Below are 18,824 nucleotides of genomic sequence, written 5' to 3'. Positions count from 1 at the left end.
GTGTGTGTGTGTGTGTGTGTGTGTGTGTGTGTGTGTGTGTGTGAGTGTGAGTGTGTGTGTAGCCAGGAGAGGGTGTCAGATACTTAGGTGCTGGATTAACAGGTGGTTGTAAGCTTCCTTGAACTCAGGTCCTCTTCTGAAAGACCAGCAAGTGCTTTTAACCACTGAGACCCTAAACATTTATTTTTAATCACAGCAATATTTCACAAACATTGATTAGACATTGGCGATGAAGCAACATTCCCGTGTGGCCATTTTTACATCTCTCTCTCAGCTTAGAGAGATGACAAGACTTATATAGATTAATGGACCTTAATTTTTCTTTCATAACTTTTAGCTCACTTATGTAGACGTAAAATATGTAGTGTGTCTTTGTGTGAGTTTGTCTTATTCAATGTTTAGTTTTCTACAACTTGCTTTTTACCTAACAACTTTATTTGTTCTCTCATTAAAAAAAAATCAGTTCTTTGAGAATTTTGTACAGAGTGTACCTAGCGTAGATAACTCTCGTCCAACTTCTGTCAGATCCACTCCCCACTTGTCTACACTCAATGTTGTATTCTCTTTCTCTCTTTCCCAGCTGCTATCGATTGATAGTTGTTCCTCAGCAAGAGGTGGGACTTCGTGCACACTTTCTCTCTCCATTTAGTGTGGCTGTGCTTGCTTGGGTCCTGTGCACCCTGTCACGACCACTGTGAGTTCATATGTGCTACTTCTTGCCATTTGTTTTCTTGTTGTCATCCACCACTCCTGGCTCTTAACTATCTGTCTATTTCTTCTTCCACAATTATCCCCGAGCCTTGTGAGGAGGTGGGCATGATAGACATATATATCACATACACATATATGCATATACATACACATATATGTATATATCCCCTTTAGTGCCTAGCATTCGGCAGTCTCTTATTCTCCACGGCTCGATCAATTGTGTATCTATGTTTTACTACAAATAGGAGCTTCTTGATTAAAGTTGTAAAATTTATTAGTTTATGGGTATATTAGGCCATTAGGAGTTGATTTAGTAATATGTCCATTCAACACGATACTAGCAGTAGGGTATATGACCTATCTAGTTACAAGTTCTTGGCTGGATAATGGTGCCAGGTATGGATTTTGTCTTATGGGATGGGCCTTAAATACATGCACAAAGTGATTGGTCATACCCATGATGTTTATGTCACTGTTGTTCTAATGAGCATGTGTGATTTGAATGAGAAGACCCAATGCTCTCAGGCATTTGAATACTTGATCTCCAGTTGGTGGCACTGTTAGGGGCTGATATGCCCCATGTGGCAACTCTGACTAAGGGCACTGAGGGAATGAAAAAGTGATAGGCATACCTACCAAAAAACTAGGGTCAGGTAATGATGGGTGTCAGTAGGGTGCCTGCACCTACTTCTTTTACAGCCCAGAACCGCGGCATGTTTAGTATGTACAGCAGAGGGGGTGGGGGGAAGAGTTAGCAAGTCTTGATAAGAGGTCTTTGTAGGAGGAGGGCAGTCTCAGGTTATGAACATTCAGGAGGAAGTGCAGTTGCTAGTTTTCTATAAACATCTGATCAATCATTTATAAACATGTACCTGGATTGAAGAAAGCTTTGCCAAGTTCAAGTCTCATCTATGAGGGGAAAGGCTTTGCCAATTTCCCATGGGTCTGAGGCCTTGGCCCTTGTCATGGCTGTGCTGTGTCAGCAATCACCCCTCATTCAGGACTTGGTCCATTTCGGGCTTCTTCTGGTCCCTATGGGGTTTAGAGGTGTAACCTTGCTGGAGAAAGTATGTTACTGAGGGCAAGCTTTGAGGTCTCAAGACTATGTTCCACTTCCAGTTTGCACTCTCAGCCTGGTGCTTGTAGGCTAAGATGTGAGCCCTCAGCTTCCTGCCCCTGCTGCCGTGCCTTTGCTCCACTACTGTGGATTCTAATCATCTAGAATTGCAAGCTCAAATCGACATTTTTGCTCTATACGGTGCCCCAGTCATGTTGTGTTAGCACAACAATAGAAAATTAATCAATACAGAATGTTCTGCTTGGCCAGTAGTTATTGCAGCTTGAAGAGGTTGCAGCTGGGTGAGGTCGATGATCACTTTCCTCTTCTGGTGGTGTTCATGGGCACTTCCAGCACTCTGAAACCCAAAGTAGGCCTGTTGTAAGGATTTAACCACTGAACTGTCTATAGGCCATCTTTAATTACTTTAAGCATGTTTGTATAATGTCTTTTTGAGTCTCCTGTATCTGAGGTACTTTGCATCTGTGCATTAAGTCTGAGGATGTGGCTTAGATGGGCTTCTCTGGATGTTTATCACTTTGAACCTCAAGCTCATACCAAGTTGAGTTTCACCTGCAGTAATTTGCTGTGATCTGTGTCTAGCCAAAGAACCTAGTTTACAATCCTTGATTTTTTCACTAGAGGAACTAGAGTTCTTAATCCTCAATCTAAAGATGGCGCAAATTCAAAGCCCCAGTTCTTCAGGAAATTTCAGAGTTTCTATTTTTAAGCTAGAGATTAGAAATAGTGTAGACAGGGTCACATATTACAGTGAACAGAGATCCTGCAAGTTTGGGGCCTCTGGGGCTTCTGGCTATGTGTTAGGCTCTTCCTCATAATCTCATTCCTGGCATGGACCAGCCTTTATCCTTCATAGTCAGTGGGCCACACCCCTGCACCACTGAGACAGACCCTGCCTCTATCACAGAAGAGTTAGTGTATTGCTCTAACTTTTCATTGCATCCATGGAGGTAGCTCTCTCTAGCTTTGGAGCAATTGCCAAAATGGACAATTGTCTGCCATATTTTACCTAGTCTAAGTGGGTTGGTTTTTTTTGGATTTTCAAGACAGAGTATCTCTATATAGCCCTGGCTGTCCTGGAACTCACTTTGTAGACCAGGCTGGCCTAGAACTCAGAAATCCTCCTGCCTCTGCCTCCCGAGTGCTGGGATTAAAGGCGTGCGCCACCACACCCGGCTTTTTTTTTTTTTTTTTTTTTTTTTTTTTTTTTTTTTTTGTCTAAGTGTTTTTACGGGACAGTTTTCACCACCTCAGAAATTTTAACCTGTTGGTATCTCTCGGATAAAATTTCAAATAAGTGGTTAACTTTTCATGCCCAGCTGTTACAAGTACCAGTCTAAAACAGAGAACATAGAAACATAGAAAGAAATGCATATCTGATCTAGGCATTCCAGGCTAGATTCCCTCATCTCAAAGATAAAGCAATTAAGACTTGGGATAACTATATCTTTCCCAAGGCCTCACATTTTGTTACTAATAGAGACAAGGATGGAGACTACATTGTATAAAATACAGGATGCTTTCCGGTCTATGTTTGCTCTTACATGCTTTTATTTCAGAACATAGATGCTGGACCTTAGGAGAAGAAAGTCAAAATGTCTACTGGAGCAGACCTGAAAGCAAGAGAGGGAGACATTCCCAGTGACAACATGACCCAAGAACAATCCTTCAAGAAAGGTAAAGTCACACATGGAACTCTGGGTATGAGAGAAGTAGGAGACACAACACCATAGCCTCCTTCTTCTTCATAGATAGCCTTTTTCTCACTGCTGTCGATAGTCAACAGTACCAAGGAGTGGTGAAGCAGTTTTACATTTAATGAGTTCACTCTCACAGGTAATCTTGAAGGCACATAGAACAGGTAAGAATCATGTGGCCATATTGGGAAGTGAAAACAAAAAACCCAAAACAAATCAAACAACAACAACAAAAAAAAACAAACAAAAAATAAGCAAAAAGCAAAACAGTTCATCCATAAAAATCAAATGACTAACAAACCCAAACCAGCCTCATAGCAGATTCTAGACAGGAAACTGTCCCTGGCCTTTGACTGTCACTGTCAAGATGGAAAACTTACAACTTTCTACCCCAAAAGCTAGCAAGGACAGAATAATCTAATGTACATGGACTATAGATTCATCTCAATTACATATGCTGAATAAAATTCTAGCTAAAATGTTTTGTCATTAGAAATAACCCGTGACTAAGAGGAGACTGTCCCAAGGGTGTAAGGAGAGTCAAGTGTGAGCAAGCACCATCATAAGGCATTCACAGGAACCCTTCAGCTCTCCCCCCAGCACCTGCAGGCTTTTGTATAACCCACATGAATTGCAGATGACACAGACACTATGGAAACTTGCTGTTAGTAAGCATCTGGGATGGAGATCCAGGTGACTGATTCCAAGATTAAAAGACATCTGAGAAAACTCATGAGCACTAAAATGGGGGTAAGCTTTCATAGTATAGTTGATATGTATGTCACATGCACAAAAAATGGACATAAAGGATTGTTTCCAGTGACTTTTGATCTAGCTGCTGCTGGACAAAATGGAAGGATATCAACGCTGCAAACAGTAAAGCCAATGGTCTTTTCCCAGGATCTGTGCATAAATGTATATGTATTATATGCCTATCTGTCTATCCTCTATCTAATCAAAGCCCTAGGGGAAGAAGCATGACAATGACAGGCACTGAATATGGTCACACCTGTAGCCCCAACACTTGGAAGGCTGAAGTTGTAGGATCTTGAGTTTGAGGATGGCCTGGGCTGTGTAATGAAACCCTCTCAACAAAGAATTAAACAAGGGTGATAGTAAAATTAATTTAGTTACATAAGCAACACAGACTACTTGATAAAACTTAGATGGGACTTAACTAATGAGTTCAGTTTCATGTTGGAGTTAGAGAAAAGATTTGATCTATGGGTGAAACATGGAGAAGACAGCCTGGTCATCCTGTTTAATGGAATATGACATGAAAAGAACAATGACCAAAATGCCACCATAATTTTTTTTTCATATGGAGGAAGGAGATTTTTCAAAGTTAAGTGGTCTTAAACTTAGGCCAAAGGCGGTATCTGTTAATTTTTGAATTTAACAAGTGTATCTCTACACAGTCTCACTTGTTCCCTGGCTGATGCTGAGAAGCTGTAAACTCAGAATTTGAACAAGGTGACCACATGTTACCTCTAGATTTCTCTGCCTACTAGTTGTGGTCACACTAAAGTGATTGGAACACAGGCAAGCTATGCACAAGTCTAGATTACAATGTTAAGATGAAGACTGATACACATCTTCAACCTAACACTAGCCTGACACTCAAACTACAACCAAGCTAAATATCTTATTGCTAGTTATAAATGGCACTGAGTCATTCCAAACCCTCCTGAGCACTCAAGCACACATGCATGTGCACATAAGCAATCACAGCTTCCTGACAGTTCTTGTTCTAAACCTGTTCCTGCCCTTGATGGCTCTTCCAGAGCCCCCAAAACCTCATCTCTGAGGCTGACTCTCCATACATTCTTCAAGGCTCTGCTTCCAAGGGAAGTAGCCCTCTTGGGAGAATGGGGCCTCCCGTAGAACAGTGTCTGGTCTCCCTATAATTCTGAGATTCAAGAGACATCAATCTTCTGCCTCCTCCAGTCTTAGAAAGCATAAGAAGACAGAAGACTGACCATATAAGTTTTATTCCTTCTCCTTTTAGGCTTCTGCTCACTGCGCCATGGTCTGGCCTTCATCTTGCATCTCTGTAATTTTTCTATTTATACCCAACAAATGAACTTGAGCTTTGCCATAACCGCCATGGTGAATACCACAGTAGCATCCAGCCAGCTCAATGCTTCCACAGAAAGACCTCCCACCAACTCCCAGGATGTCTGGAATGAAACACGGCAGGAATCTAAGGTAGTGGTCTGTTTTGTGAGTTTCTGAACGATTTCTTTGATTCAAGGGCCATCTTATGAGCCAATGAAATTCCTTTAGCATGAGAACATAAATGTGTATCTGAGGAAATTTTCATCTCTCTCTTCTTAGTGAGTGAAACCATGGCTAAGTCAGAACGAAGCATGGTTAATCATTCAGTAAAATTAAAGTCTTCTTCCATAAGGATGTAAAGTCTTATAGAACCACAAAACCAACTTCACAGATTATGTCCATTCTCTTCCACATAATGCTCAATATTTCAGTATGTTTCTTTCTTTATGGGCTTTATGTATCTATCTATAAGTCACAATACATATGTATCTATCTATAATATATAAGGTATAATTCATATAGACCCTATATGTACATGTATATGATATATATGCATATGCATGTGCATGTATACACACACACATATATATGTGTGTACAAAGTATACATATGCTTTGCCCTTCTGAGACAGGGATATTTTTGTTACTGTCTTCAAACACATTATCCTCCTGTTTCAGTCTCCGGAGTGCTGGGATTCTATGCATTTATCACCACACCCATCATGGTCTCCCTTACTTTAATTGGTCAGTTACTTGAGTCAGGGTGATAAGAAAGAATATGATATTCATATGCTTAGGGTTTTTTTCATTTATGAAACTGGTGGATTGGAAGAATTGGAGAGAGGTTAAAATGAAGGTTTGACTTGCTTTTTGTTTCCCAAGTGAATTTTGTGGCTCACTGTGAATAGTCAACAGCTGAGCCAGGTGTGAGGCACGGCTCTAAGCTCAAGACTCTGCAGGTGGGAACAGAAGGACTAAGAGATAAAGGTCAGACCGGGCTGATGAGAACCTGTCTCAAAAACAAAATGAAATGAAACATGTCGCCTGTGTATCCAAACAATGAGGACCCCTTTATCCCCTAGGCTCCTGTTTATAACTGGACACCTGAGATCCAGGGAATCCTCCTCAGCTCCCTCAACTATGGATCGTTCATAGCTCCAATCCCCACTGGCTATGTGGCTGGAGTATTTGGAGCCAAGTACGTGGTTGGTCTGGGCTTGTTAATTTCTTCAGTCCTGACTCTCTTCATTCCACTGGCAGCTGATGCTGGAGTAGCCTTGCTCATTGTCCTCCGGGTCATCCAAGGCATGGCTCAGGTATCAAGATCTTTACCAAGTATAACTGGCATAGACCTATGTTCTAGAATGATCTGATATCTCTAAGAATGGAAAATTTCCCCCAGGTTATGGTATTAACAGGTCAGTACTCACTGTGGGCCAAATGGGCTCCCCCCCAGGAAAGGAGTCAACTCATCACCATCGCTGCATCAGGTAACTGGGATATTAATCTCATTTATAAGTACTGTCCAAGAGGATACTCGGCAATGGCCTATTGTGAGAATGAAAGCCTCTATCCTAGTTACTCCTCACTTCTTAATACTTGCTTTTAAGAACTAGAGGATCTTTTGTGATCAGAACAGCATGTTAATAATGCACCAAACAATACTTGTATTTTTGCTTACATTCATTTATTTTACCCTCACAGGAACCTTATAAATCATCTAAGGAGTAAGTACATAGTGTAGAGAATCCGAGACACAAGTAGATTGATAAGTGTCTGAGATCATACAGTCCTTGAGTGAGGGAGCAGGGTCTGTATTGCTGTAGTCTGGATCTAAGCCCATACCCTCAGTCACTGTCACTCAACTCTGTAGGAAGCATATTGATTCCCAAGACCAACTTTCTTACCCATAATGTCCTTGTATCTTTTGCTCAGGGTCAATGCTTGGGACCTTCCTTGTCCTTATTGCTGGTGGTCTTATTTGTCAGGCCCTCGGATGGCCTTATATATTCTACATCTTTGGTGAGTTTGTTCTTTTCTAAAAACTTGAAATGTTTCTCTATGAATGATGGATGTTTCTCTGATTATTGATATTCTAATAAATAGTATATATGTGAAGTTGGCAATGTCCAAAATTAGTCAAGGTATAAATCTTGCTGATTTATAAAAGAGCATTTGGATTTTAGTGTTCTTGGAGCTGGAAAGATGGCTTAGCAGTTAGGAGCACTTGCTGCTCTTGTAGAAGACCCAGGTTCAGTTGAAAGTCCCACAAGATGGCTCAAAACCACCTTTAACTCTAATTTTAGGGTTCCCAATGCCCTTCTCTGATCTCCAAAAGTCCACATACACATATGCAGACAAAAAACCCACATACATAAAACAAACCTGAAAAAAGAAACTAATATGAGTTTTAGTAGTCCAGATAAATAGCTGAGGGACATTATGACTTTAAGGACATCACCATATGGCTTAGTTGGTAATGTGATTGCCATGGAGGCACAAGGAACCAAGTCTCATTCTCAGAACCCATGTAAAATATTTTGGTATTGAGGTGCACATCTGTAATCTCAGCACTGGGGAGGCAGAGACAGGCAGGACCCCACACTTGTTGCCAGCCATGCCCATTTTCCTTGGTAAGTCCTTTGGAAATGCTGTGTCCAAAGACCAGGTAGGTGACACCCGAGGGATAATAATGAGCCACATTGCCACTCAGTACTGATGCTGTTGAGTTCTCCAACACTGTTCTAGGGGCTGTATTAGATCAATTTTGTTTGATGATGATTAATTTTATTCTATGTGTAGTGCACATAAAACAAGAAAGATAAGAGAAAGACAAGAAAGGGTTCTGTGAAGAAGAGAATTTTGCAGTACAAGCAGCCAGAGGTGTGTAGGCTGGTGCTTAGCCATGAAGCGGAAGCACACCAAAGCGTAAAGCCATGTGTAGATCCTCAGTGTAACCTGTGTGTGTGTGTGTGTGTGTTTCAAAGCCTCTGTGAACTCAGTGGTTTGAAGCAGATGTTATTCTTCCTGAAGTCCTACTGAACACCTGGGGGTGCTCTATTCTCTGTTTCTCTCATTTGCCATAGACCATGGATTCACTAGAGCACATTCCTTCCTAGAGAACAATGAACAAAGTGTCTTTTAAAGCCTGCCCTAGCGCATGGCAAAAGCAAGTTGTATGAGCAAGACCAAAGTCAAGAGCTGGGGAAGTACCTTCCACTTATGACAGGGCCATTCAAGGGTGCATTTGGGGGTGAGAGCAAGATATCAGCACTGGTCATTCTGTCAGCCACAGTAGTCATCAAACTGAAAGAAAATGCCAGTTGGTCTAGTGCTGACTGGACCTTCTATCCTAGGTGGAATTGGCTGTGCCTGTTGCCTGCTCTGGTTCCCTCTCGTATATGATGACCCACAGAATCACCCCTTTATCAGCACTGGTGAGAAGAGATACATCACATGCTCACTGGCTCAAGAGGTACATGGAGGAATTCCCTTGCCAGTTCCCTATCCCTGGGTGTCTCTGAGGCAGAGTGTAGCAGGGGAGCTCCTATCTTGTGATGGAGGGGATAATCCCATGGTTTTTCCTTTAGGATTGCTCACTGGGCTGGTCTCTTCCCATTAAAGCCATGGTGAAATCTCTCCCGCTTTGGGCCATTGTAGTTTCTTACTTCTGTGAATACTGGCTGTTATCCACAGTAATGGCGTATACACCCACATATATCAGCTCTGTACTTCAAGCAAACCTCCGAGATGTGAGTACAAAGAAAGCTGACCTAGCTATTGCATTTCTCTATCTGATCTCATTCATGCCCTGAGGATGAGGGATTAGGCCAGGGGCCCTCATAAGAAATGCAGATAACTTGGATTCACATTGATCTCTGTGTGGTTCACTTGGCACTTGGCCAGAGGTATGGCTCCAAATCAGATCAGAGTGTCAAACTTTTAAAAGTCTTGTGCAAAAGATTATACTTAAAGAAGCCAACATTTATAACAAGATGCTCTATTGACAGCATAAAATTTTAAAAAGATTAATAAATTATAATAGATTAATAAATTCAGTTTTAAAGAAAAAATCTAATAAGATTTCTCTTTTCTTGATTTTTTTCCCCCCGAGATAGGGTTTCATTAAGTAGCCTAGGCTTGCTTGGATTCACTATGTAGCCGAGGCTAGCCTCAAAATTCAGGCCTTCTTACATCCACCTCCCCCACTGTGGGGATTATAGATATGTACCACCAAGCATAGCTCATAATGTTGAAAATAACTATAAGTGATCTTTATGAAAAGAACTTTTTTTTATTAAAAATTAATGAAGCCATGTATGGTAGTACATGCTTTTAGTCACAGCACTCAGGAGCCAGAGATTGTAAGGTATGATGTGTAAATTTGAGCCAACTTCCTCTATATAATGAATTCTGGGTCAGCTAGGGCTAAATAGTAGAAGATTCTGTCAAAACAAACAAACAAACAAACAAACAAAAAACTAAGACGGTGATTGAGTTATGTGCATATTTTCTGTCCAGAATGAAATTTAAATTAAAATTGTAGTGGCAAAGATTTAATTTACATTGAAAGTGATACTTATAGAATGCAAAACTACGTACTTGGACCATCCATCCAGGACCAGTCAGGTCCCAGATGGGGAAGTGCTGAGGACACTTGCATTTACCTGTCTCCAATCTCCAGAGTGGAATCCTGTCAGCCCTGCCGTTCATGTTTGGCTGTGTCTGCATTATCCTTGGGGGTCTACTGGCAGATTTTCTCCTCTCCAGGAAAATCCTCCGACTTGTCACTATCAGGAAGCTCTTCACTGCTGTAGGTAAGGGCCCGACTGGCTACTGTGGTTGTAGGAGCTTGGGAGCCCACTTCTTTATGCCTTTTGTTCTGCTGCAGGGGTCCTTGTCTCATCTGGAATCCTCCTGCCCCTGCCTTGGGTCAGATCTAGCCGCAGCACCACAATGGCCTTCTTGGTACTATCTTCTGTCTTTGCCAGCCTCTGTGATTCAGGAGCCCTCATTAACTTCTTGGATATAGCTCCACGGTAAGGACCCTTTTTGCCTCTTTCCCATAGAAGCTCAGTTCAGGTCCAGGAACACTATCTACCCTTGTTCTGATGCAAAGATAAAGGGTAGTGTATGCATCAGGTCACAGGGCACAGTAACATCAGTGCTACATTTCCATAATTCCTGGAAGGGACCCTGGGCTAGTCCACCATTGTGAATGGAGTCAATCCTAGCTGAAACAAGAGCAGTCTGTGGCCATGCAAACACTTTACATGTCACATGTCAGTCTCTGCCAAGGAATGATGCTGCAGGTCCATTGGATTGGGCACTGAAAGGTCTCAAGAGATCCCTTTATGGAGGCCTATGTGAGGCTTAAATGAAGGGAAAACAGGGTTGGGGGGATGTCTCAGTCAGTAAATGCTTACCGGGGAAGCATGGGCAGTTGAATTACATCCCTAGAACTCACATTACCGGATGATAACCTAAGAAAAGCCAGGTGTAGTGGTGCATGCTTGTAATATCAGTGCTGTGAAGGTGGCAATAGCCCTGTGGCTTGCTTGTAGCTTGTCTAACCTACCGGGCAATTTCCAGGCTACTGAAAGACACTAATTCTAAAAGAAATGGGGATGTCAATGGAAGAATGACACCCAAAATTGTCTTCTGGCTTCCATGTGCAATACACATAAATGTGAGCATACTGACACATATGTGAACACATATATATCCACAAAAATGAAAGAAAAAGAAAAATTACTATAGAAAAAATCATTATGTCTGGTGCAAGTCACTCCAGAAACAATCGAGGCCAGACATAAAACTCCTAGAGTCTAACTCTTGCAACAGGATATATTTCATCTTCACACAATGGACCACTAAGACATGTGGGAAATAGGCTGGTCTCAGAGGATATACAGCTTGTTACAAGAAGGTCTTTAATTAATAATGAGGAAACTTTTGCTTCTCTAAACAAAGCTACAAGATTGGGCTCAATAGTAAGAACTGAGAAGTTGACATGTTAGCATAGGCTATCCCCTGAAAGGCTGAGCCTGTAGCACAGGATTATAAGGATATAATGATAGCATATTTTGTTCAGGTTTAATGTACACCATTAAGAATCCCAAGAGACAAGCATAGAGATAGGACAGGGCAACCAAGATGCTCACGTGTGGCTACACCTTCCCAGGTATGCTGGCTTTCTCAAAGGACTATTGCAAGTCTTTTCTTACCTAGCTGGAGGCATAGCTCCTACTGTTGCTGGATTTTTCATCAGTCAGGTAAGGCCGAGCATTGTAAGGGATATTAATAAAAGGAACTGATGGTGGTGGTTAGTAGAAGCTAGTCTAAGGCTCATGAGAAAAAAACCCCAAAGCTCATGAGTCTGGAACCCCCAACACACCTGCATTCCCAGCTTAATTTATGTAGGGAAATTCCATATTCCATGGGGGTGGTGTGTGAGAGAACACTCAGTGTAACGAGTTTACAGTTTGTGAATTTATACAAGATGAACATCTCATGTTAAAATCCAGAGTTCCCAGTAATATTTATGGCATTTCTCCTTCAGTATCATCTGATCACCTGTCATAGTTTACCTCAAACTGAGGGGGGTCTCAGGATTTCTGGATAAGCTTTCAGTGCTAATATCTTGAATGTTTTTGGGCAAACAAGGATGGAGTAGTTTTTCTACCCAGGAAGCTAACAAGTCTTTGGAAATTGATGTACAAATGGTTTAGTGAATGGCAGCAGAGTGAAAAGCTCCCTGCAACTTACACCTGCATTCCCAAGGGTTCACTCTGCCACGCATGAGACATTTGCCCAGAGCAGAAGCTCCCGGGAGCCGGGTGCTGGGATGCTCCTTTCTAAGTCTGAAGCCTTCCATCTGGGAAGAAGCACTTTGATGTAGTTACAATATACAAGGCAAGGTGGTGCATGTTTATAATCCCCACACTTGTGAGGCCAGTTTGGTCACATTGTTAATCTGTTTCACAAACAAATCCCTGAAAGAAGAGAAGGTTAAAAATAAATAAATAAATAAATAAATAAATAAATAAATAAACCCAATGACTTGAGCATTGCCTAAGAATTATATAGATACAAATTTCAGATGGAAATGGATGTCTGTGACATTTATAAAAATCCTCATTTTTAACTTACCCATGACTGTGTGTCAGTAACTCAGGGAAAAGACAGGAGATTAAGAAAAGATGTTTGTTTTAATGAAATCAAGTTCCCCCTTGCTTTAGAAGCTTCCATTCCTTTCTAGTCTCCGAAAGCACGCTACTAGGGATTGTTTAAAAGGTAACTCTCATAGAGACTTTGTTTCTCTTGCCACTTGACTAACTGATCAGTACATTTATTCATTCAACAAACTATTAAATATTAGCATGTACTAAACCAATTGTTTTAGCAAACAAACATACAAGTCTCCCAGCCATAGCCCATGAAATCCATATTGAAAAAGGAAATTGACAGAAAACTAAAGTGAATTACAGACATATTATTCTGAGAGGAGAGAGTAGGAAACATGGCTGATTGTGTGTGTATGTGTGTGTGTGTGTGTGTGTGTGTGTGTGTGGTCAAGGAGGAATCTTTGAAAAGGTGACATTAAACAAGTGCTAGAGTAAAAGTGAGAAAGTGATTCAAATGATGGGAAGTGCCTTTAGCAGAGGGAAGAGGAGGTATGCGGTCCTGGTGTGGGGCATGCAACAGTCTATCCCAGAAGCAAGATGGGAGCCATGAAGGCTGAGCTGAGATAGAAGAAGGAGCATCAAGGCGTAGAACCACAACTGTTCTGAGCCAGGGGCAAGAAGCAAGCCACCATTACTAACAGGTAGCTTCCTGTCTCCAGGATTCAGAGTTTGGCTGGAGAAACGTCTTCTTCCTTGCAGCTGCTATTGATGTAGTAGGCCTGCTCTTCTACCTCATCTTCAGCCAGGCAGAGGTACAGGAGTGGGCTAAGGAACCAACATTCACCCATCTCTGAGCAACGTTAGTGATGAGTAAAAAAGACTTGCTTTTGTGCCCAACTGGACAGCTAAAGCTATCCAACTGGAAGAGGCTTCATTTCAGGATCATTTAAGAGACCCTGGCTGAGTGATACTAAAGGTATTTTTTTCCATGCCTGGAGGTTTCACAAAGAAAAGAAAAGACTGGTTATTTAGAACTGTGTACTCCTGAAATCTCAGGTTCTACAAATCCTCTATACTTTCCCCTGTTGCCATGGGACTGGAGGACAGTTTGCCAGAAGTACAGCAGTGATGAGTTGGAACCACAGGAGGATGATACCACGAACTCTAAGCTGTCAGCAAAGAGAGCCGACAGCCTGGAAAACAGGATGTTTGTGAGCCAGAAGTTCTGCGGCAGGAGGCCACTCATGCCAAGTGAGGAGGTTAAAGAATCACTGTGGCTCTTGGTGTGTGTAGGATGCCTAACTGAAAACAGTCAGGATGAAGAGCAATAAAAAAATTAGTCCATCATGCAGAAAGCAATGAATTTTCTCCAACTAAGACAAGAGGAGTAGTAGAATCCAGCCATTCCAGACAGCTTTCTGTGTGTGGATCCTGGCTTCGGATCAAAACCACGTCTGCAATAAGAACACCACCCACCCAGGCACTTTCTGGAGTCCACTGTTCTATCCACATCTTCCTTCTTTCTGACCACTTTAACCTGGGTCCCTCATCTGTATGTAGATTTGTGCAAATCCCTTATGTCTTAGTCTTAGGGAGTAGAATTGCCTTGTGTGTCTCTGATCTCCTCAGGTACTGCTTTGCAGCATCATGGATACGCTATGCCTGTTTCTCTAATGCTTACAATCGCAGCCATTGTTCACTGGGCCTCATTTGATGTAAAATGTCTCCTAAAAATGTATGTGAGACCCGTGCTTGCTTCACTTCATTTCCAATGTCTCTTTTCATTAAGAATCCACACAGGTGACACAGGAACAACAAAAGAGAAGAGAAATGCTCAAACACTAAATGAATATTAATGGATACATTAGTGTGTATGGAAACGGGCCAGACATCACAATCATGAACAGCTTGTAGTAGTTCACTATCATGGGGGGGGGGGGATATGTGACTTTAATAAAAGTATCACAAGGGAGTGCGTGGTGATAGCTGTGCAATATGTAATAAGGAGGGGCACATCTTACTAAAATAAGGAAGTGTCATGCTCTAATTTAAGGGTGGCCGCCATTACACATCATCAATTGAGCTGGAATCTGAAGGTCACTTCATGTAGGAGACTGATGCTAGGGATGCTCTAGGAAGACCCTCTGGGAAGATTTGCAGCATATAGAAAGGTTTGGGGCAGGAGAGAAAAATCAGGGGTGAATAAGAACAGAGTGCGCTCTGAGAGGTTATAGAAGCATGGAGGTCAAGAACACACAGGGCGCTGTGGACCCAGTGAAGAAAGAGTATTGGTCTTTAAATTGAAATCAGTGGAGGTATTTTAATGGGAAGGGACATAATCAGGTTCTGATTTTCAGTGGTCACACTGCATACGAAAGTTGGCTTGGGGGTTCCAGTGCGATCCTGGGAGTGGCGGTCCATTGCATGGGTTGGGGGAGGTAGTAGGACATAACCTCACATTTCACGAGCTTCTTATACAGCCCAGGACCATCTGCTTCCGGGTGGTGCTGACCACAATGTGCTGGACTCTCTTGCACCAGCTAAAAGCATGTTATAGGCCAATCTAATTTGATCAATGCTTTAATTGAGACTCCCTTTGCAGGAAGCTCTAAGCTGTGCCAAGTTGACAGGTAAAGCTAATAAGGTAAAGGGAAAAAGGAACCAATTTTGTAGAAACCCTGGTAATTTAGGTTGCAGTCTACCATGTCTGGATATCTCCTCTAAGCTCTGCACAAAATTGAGTACCCTCTTTACCAGCAGGGCTGCCTTTTCTCTGACCTTGTCTGGTGAGCCCAATCCCCCATACCCTCTCTGTGGGAATGACCGATTAGTACTTGGCAGACCTACAAGTTAAACTCCTCTTTCCTGGATAAGAACCCACCCAGCAAGTACCTGGGATCCCTGGAATGCCTCTCCATGCAAATGAGGCATTCCCAGTACTTTAAACTCTAACCAATGATTTCACAATTACCCTGAAAACTTCTTTTCACTCTCCAAGTTTCATATTTAGTCCTTGTCCTCCCCTGAATAAAGTATATGAATACAAGCCCAATTTGAATAAAGATATGTGCACAAGTTAAGATAGTTTAAGAAAGACAGAAGGCCTTCTCCCTGCCAGCACTCTTTCCCAGACAGACTAGGATCCTGCAGACCCCACCCATTCCAGACTCCACCTCATCCTTCCAGCCTGGGGCATAGGGGCAACAGGACACCATAAGGGAGAAAGCAGCACATCAGAACCACAGTTGGCCCCCAACATCCATACCACAAATTTTGCCCCAAATTTATATGCCTTGATTTCAGAGCCTACAAACTCTTCTTCTTATGGTATCAGGAACTTTGATGTGACACCACCACTCTCTTTGGCAATCCTGGAACTGACCCAAGGCTCATTAAGGCACAGAGTCAGCTATCCATGATCTTCATCAATTCATCCTTTTCCTTCCCATGGCTCTTGAATTTCCTTTTGTTTGTTCGTTTGTTTCTTTTTCTTTCTTTTTTTTATTTTTATTTTATGCATACAAGGGTTTTGCCTGCATGCATGCCTAGGCACCATATGTTTGCAGTGCCCATAAGGGCCAGAAGATGGATGGTGGTTGCTAGCTGCCATGTTCCTGGTGGGAATCAAACCCAGGTCCTCTGGAAGAACAGTTAGTCCTCTTAGCTGATGAGCCACCTTGCCAATCCCTGTCTTTTGTTTGTTAAACTGATCATCTTTAGGTCCTGCATATAACAAGCTTGATTTCTCCCAGAGCCCATCAATGAGGAAACTGATTTTTTTTGTATTTTCTTTTTAAATGGGCCATCCTGAAAGAATACAAATAATTTGAGATTCTTCAAATAGTTCTCATATTTTCAACAAAGAGGAGTAAATGTTGAAAATTATTTTTAAAAAATGGAAAAAACCAAAACAAACCACAAACCAAAAGACTTTTCATGAAGTTGTAGAGTAAAATTTTGTCTTATGTTTGTTTATTAGATCATAGAGGAAGACATAAATAAATCCTCCTTTAAAGTCAGAAGTATAACTTGTTACATACAATACACAGTGCAAAAGAATCACTCAGACAGAAGTGGGTGCGACTGAGCATTCAGGAGCCTCATGCTACCTGTCTCCAGGTGTTCACGACTCTCCCAGCACTGCAGCCCCATGAAGGATCCCCTTTCTTTCTATAAGGATGCTGACCTCAGGCTTCTCAGCTTCTCCTTTTTCTACTAACTTTTGTAGAAAAAGGAAACAAAACACAGAGAGATGTCACTGAAGAGTCTAACACTTCAGAGACATTAGTCTAGGCTAGAAGATTTTTCTCAAGTTGTCTTTCTTGTCCAGTGAAAGGTTATCAATGCCATCTTCACATGTCTTCCCTGTGAACATAAAAATAAATATGACTGCCAGGTGTTCACTTGTCACCTTCATCTGCCCTGCCGGGCCCTGCCCTGCCCTGAGAAATGTATGTGTTAATATATGAGCATCTGCAGCATTTTGTAGGTCCATTCTCAGGGCACAAGGATATTCCATACTATGTGTTGAGGCTGCATCTTGAGAACAAAACAAGCAAATTAAAACCCCGCTATGTCCGTCAGAGTTGGCACGCCTGCAGTTCGATATTGCTGCTCTCAAAAGCAGCACATTGCATTTATAGTAATAATAGGTACTCTCTCTCTTTCTCTCTCTCTCTCTCTCTCTCTCTCTCTGTTCCCAAATTTCAGTTCTCAATAACTAATTTGTCATTAAGAAAATGAAAATAGGGCTGGAGAGATGGCTCAGTGGGTAAGAGCACCGAGTGCTCTTCCGAAGGTTGTGAGTTCAATTTCCAGCAACCTCATGGTGGCTCACAACCACCCGTAATGAGATCTGACGCCCTCTATTGGTACATCTGGAGACAGCTACAGTGTACTCACATATAATAAATAAATAAATAAATAAATAAATAAATAAATAAATAAATGTTTTTTAAAAAAGAAAAGAAAATGAAAATAAAGCTTTTCTTGGTGATTCTCAACCAAGCACACACTCCAATTTCTGTGTCCCTACACTGAAGCACCTATCTGAGAACCATCACTGCCATCTATAGGAGTTGAGAGGTTGCTATTGACAGACTAGGATGAGCCTGGCCTTTGTCTGTTATCCATATCTGCAGCTCTGGATTCATGCATCCTCCTCAGAACCTGGTGTGCAAAGCCAGAGTGCACACACAGGGCCCTAACTGGAGCAACAACGAAGAAAGCGCACATTATTCTGTTCTGTTTTGTTTTTGTGGTTGAGTTCTTCTGTTTGGTTGACTTGATTTTGTTTTTGTTTTTGTTATTTTGAGACAGGGTTTTGCTGTGTAAAACCCTAGCTGGCCTAGAACTCACTTCAGAGACAGTCTGACCTCAAACTCAAAGAGATCATGCTGGCCTCTGCCAAACCAACAAAGACAAGCAGCAGATAAGAGATCTTGTCTCTTGTCCTTTGAATTCAGTTTTATAATTAAAGGTTCTTAGCAGAGCAACTAGAGAAGAGGAAGGAAAGAAAAAGTTATCCAGGTTGAAAACTGGGGAAAAAATTATTTATATTCATGGATAGCAAAATTATTTAACCAGAAGTTTGACACTATCTACCAAAACCTAAGCTTAATGAAACTGTAGGGCAGGAAATGTACACAAGTTAATTGTACTCCTATTGCATTTAATACAAACATTAAACTGAGAAAATAATTCCATTTAAGATGGAATTTAAAAATCAGGCACGATGATGTACATTTGTAATGTCAGTGTCTAAGCTGCCAAGGCACAAGGATCTCGTATTCCAGGCTAGTCTGCCTGGACTCCAGTGAGCTTGAGGCCTTCCCACCACCACACTGGATCAAGTTCTTACAAGGAATTCTTGGGTAACACACTCTGACCAAAGTAGATATAAAAATGCATTAACATCAACAGCAGAATGGACTGACGAGCAGTGGCTTGTACATACCATTGGCTTATCAGCAATTGCATCTCCCCTCCAAACAAGCAGCCAAGAGCAGCAACAAAACCTCTTTGATTCCATACTTCTTTCCAAGAGACTGTTTCTATTTCCTCACATCACATTCTCTCCCTTCCTTCCTTCCTTCCTTCCTTCCTTCCTTCCTTCCTTCCTTCCTTCCTTCCTTCCTTCCTTTCTTCCTTCCTT

General features: G+C 41.8%; 2 protein-coding genes across 8 annotated transcripts in view; one reads left to right on the top strand and one right to left on the bottom strand.

Annotated features, from left to right (window-relative positions):
• The window catches only part of Slc17a4 (solute carrier family 17 member 4), a 17,628-nt gene extending 3,193 nt beyond the window's left edge, over positions 1 to 14,435 (top strand). The window contains exons 2-13 of one of the 5 annotated variants that reach the window (XM_021180226.1): positions 581 to 694; positions 3,349 to 3,466; positions 5,495 to 5,694; positions 6,626 to 6,859; positions 6,946 to 7,033; positions 7,479 to 7,565; positions 8,900 to 9,018; positions 9,134 to 9,295; positions 10,228 to 10,360; positions 10,435 to 10,582; positions 11,728 to 11,818; positions 13,390 to 14,435. In XM_021180226.1, coding sequence (XP_021035885.1) covers positions 3,385 to 3,466; positions 5,495 to 5,694; positions 6,626 to 6,859; positions 6,946 to 7,033; positions 7,479 to 7,565; positions 8,900 to 9,018; positions 9,134 to 9,295; positions 10,228 to 10,360; positions 10,435 to 10,582; positions 11,728 to 11,818; positions 13,390 to 13,524 — 1,479 coding nt within the window. In that variant the 5' untranslated portion in view covers positions 581 to 694; positions 3,349 to 3,384 and the 3' untranslated portion in view covers positions 13,525 to 14,435. Of the gene's footprint in view, positions 1 to 580; positions 695 to 3,348; positions 3,467 to 5,494; positions 5,695 to 6,625; positions 6,860 to 6,945; positions 7,034 to 7,478; positions 7,566 to 8,899; positions 9,019 to 9,133; positions 9,296 to 10,227; positions 10,361 to 10,434; positions 10,583 to 11,727; positions 11,819 to 13,389 lie in introns of those variants that run through there. The other 4 variants (XM_021180225.2, XM_021180227.2, XM_021180229.2 and 1 more) reach the window with 4 other exon arrangements.
• A 2,164-nt stretch (positions 14,436 to 16,599) lies between these two features.
• The window catches only part of Slc17a1 (solute carrier family 17 member 1), a 25,407-nt gene continuing 23,182 nt past the window's right edge, over positions 16,600 to 18,824 (bottom strand). For all 3 annotated transcript variants that reach the window (XM_029468658.1, XM_021180564.2, XM_021180563.2), the window contains exon 13: positions 16,600 to 17,035. The gene's annotated coding sequence lies outside the window, so the exon portion shown is untranslated. The remainder of the gene's footprint in view (positions 17,036 to 18,824) is intronic.

Source organism: Mus caroli, chromosome 13 (assembly GCF_900094665.2).
Source record: "Mus caroli chromosome 13, CAROLI_EIJ_v1.1, whole genome shotgun sequence".
NCBI classification, from domain to species: Eukaryota; Metazoa; Chordata; class Mammalia; order Rodentia; family Muridae; genus Mus; species Mus caroli.
This window is presented reverse-complemented; position numbering and strand designations above follow the sequence as displayed.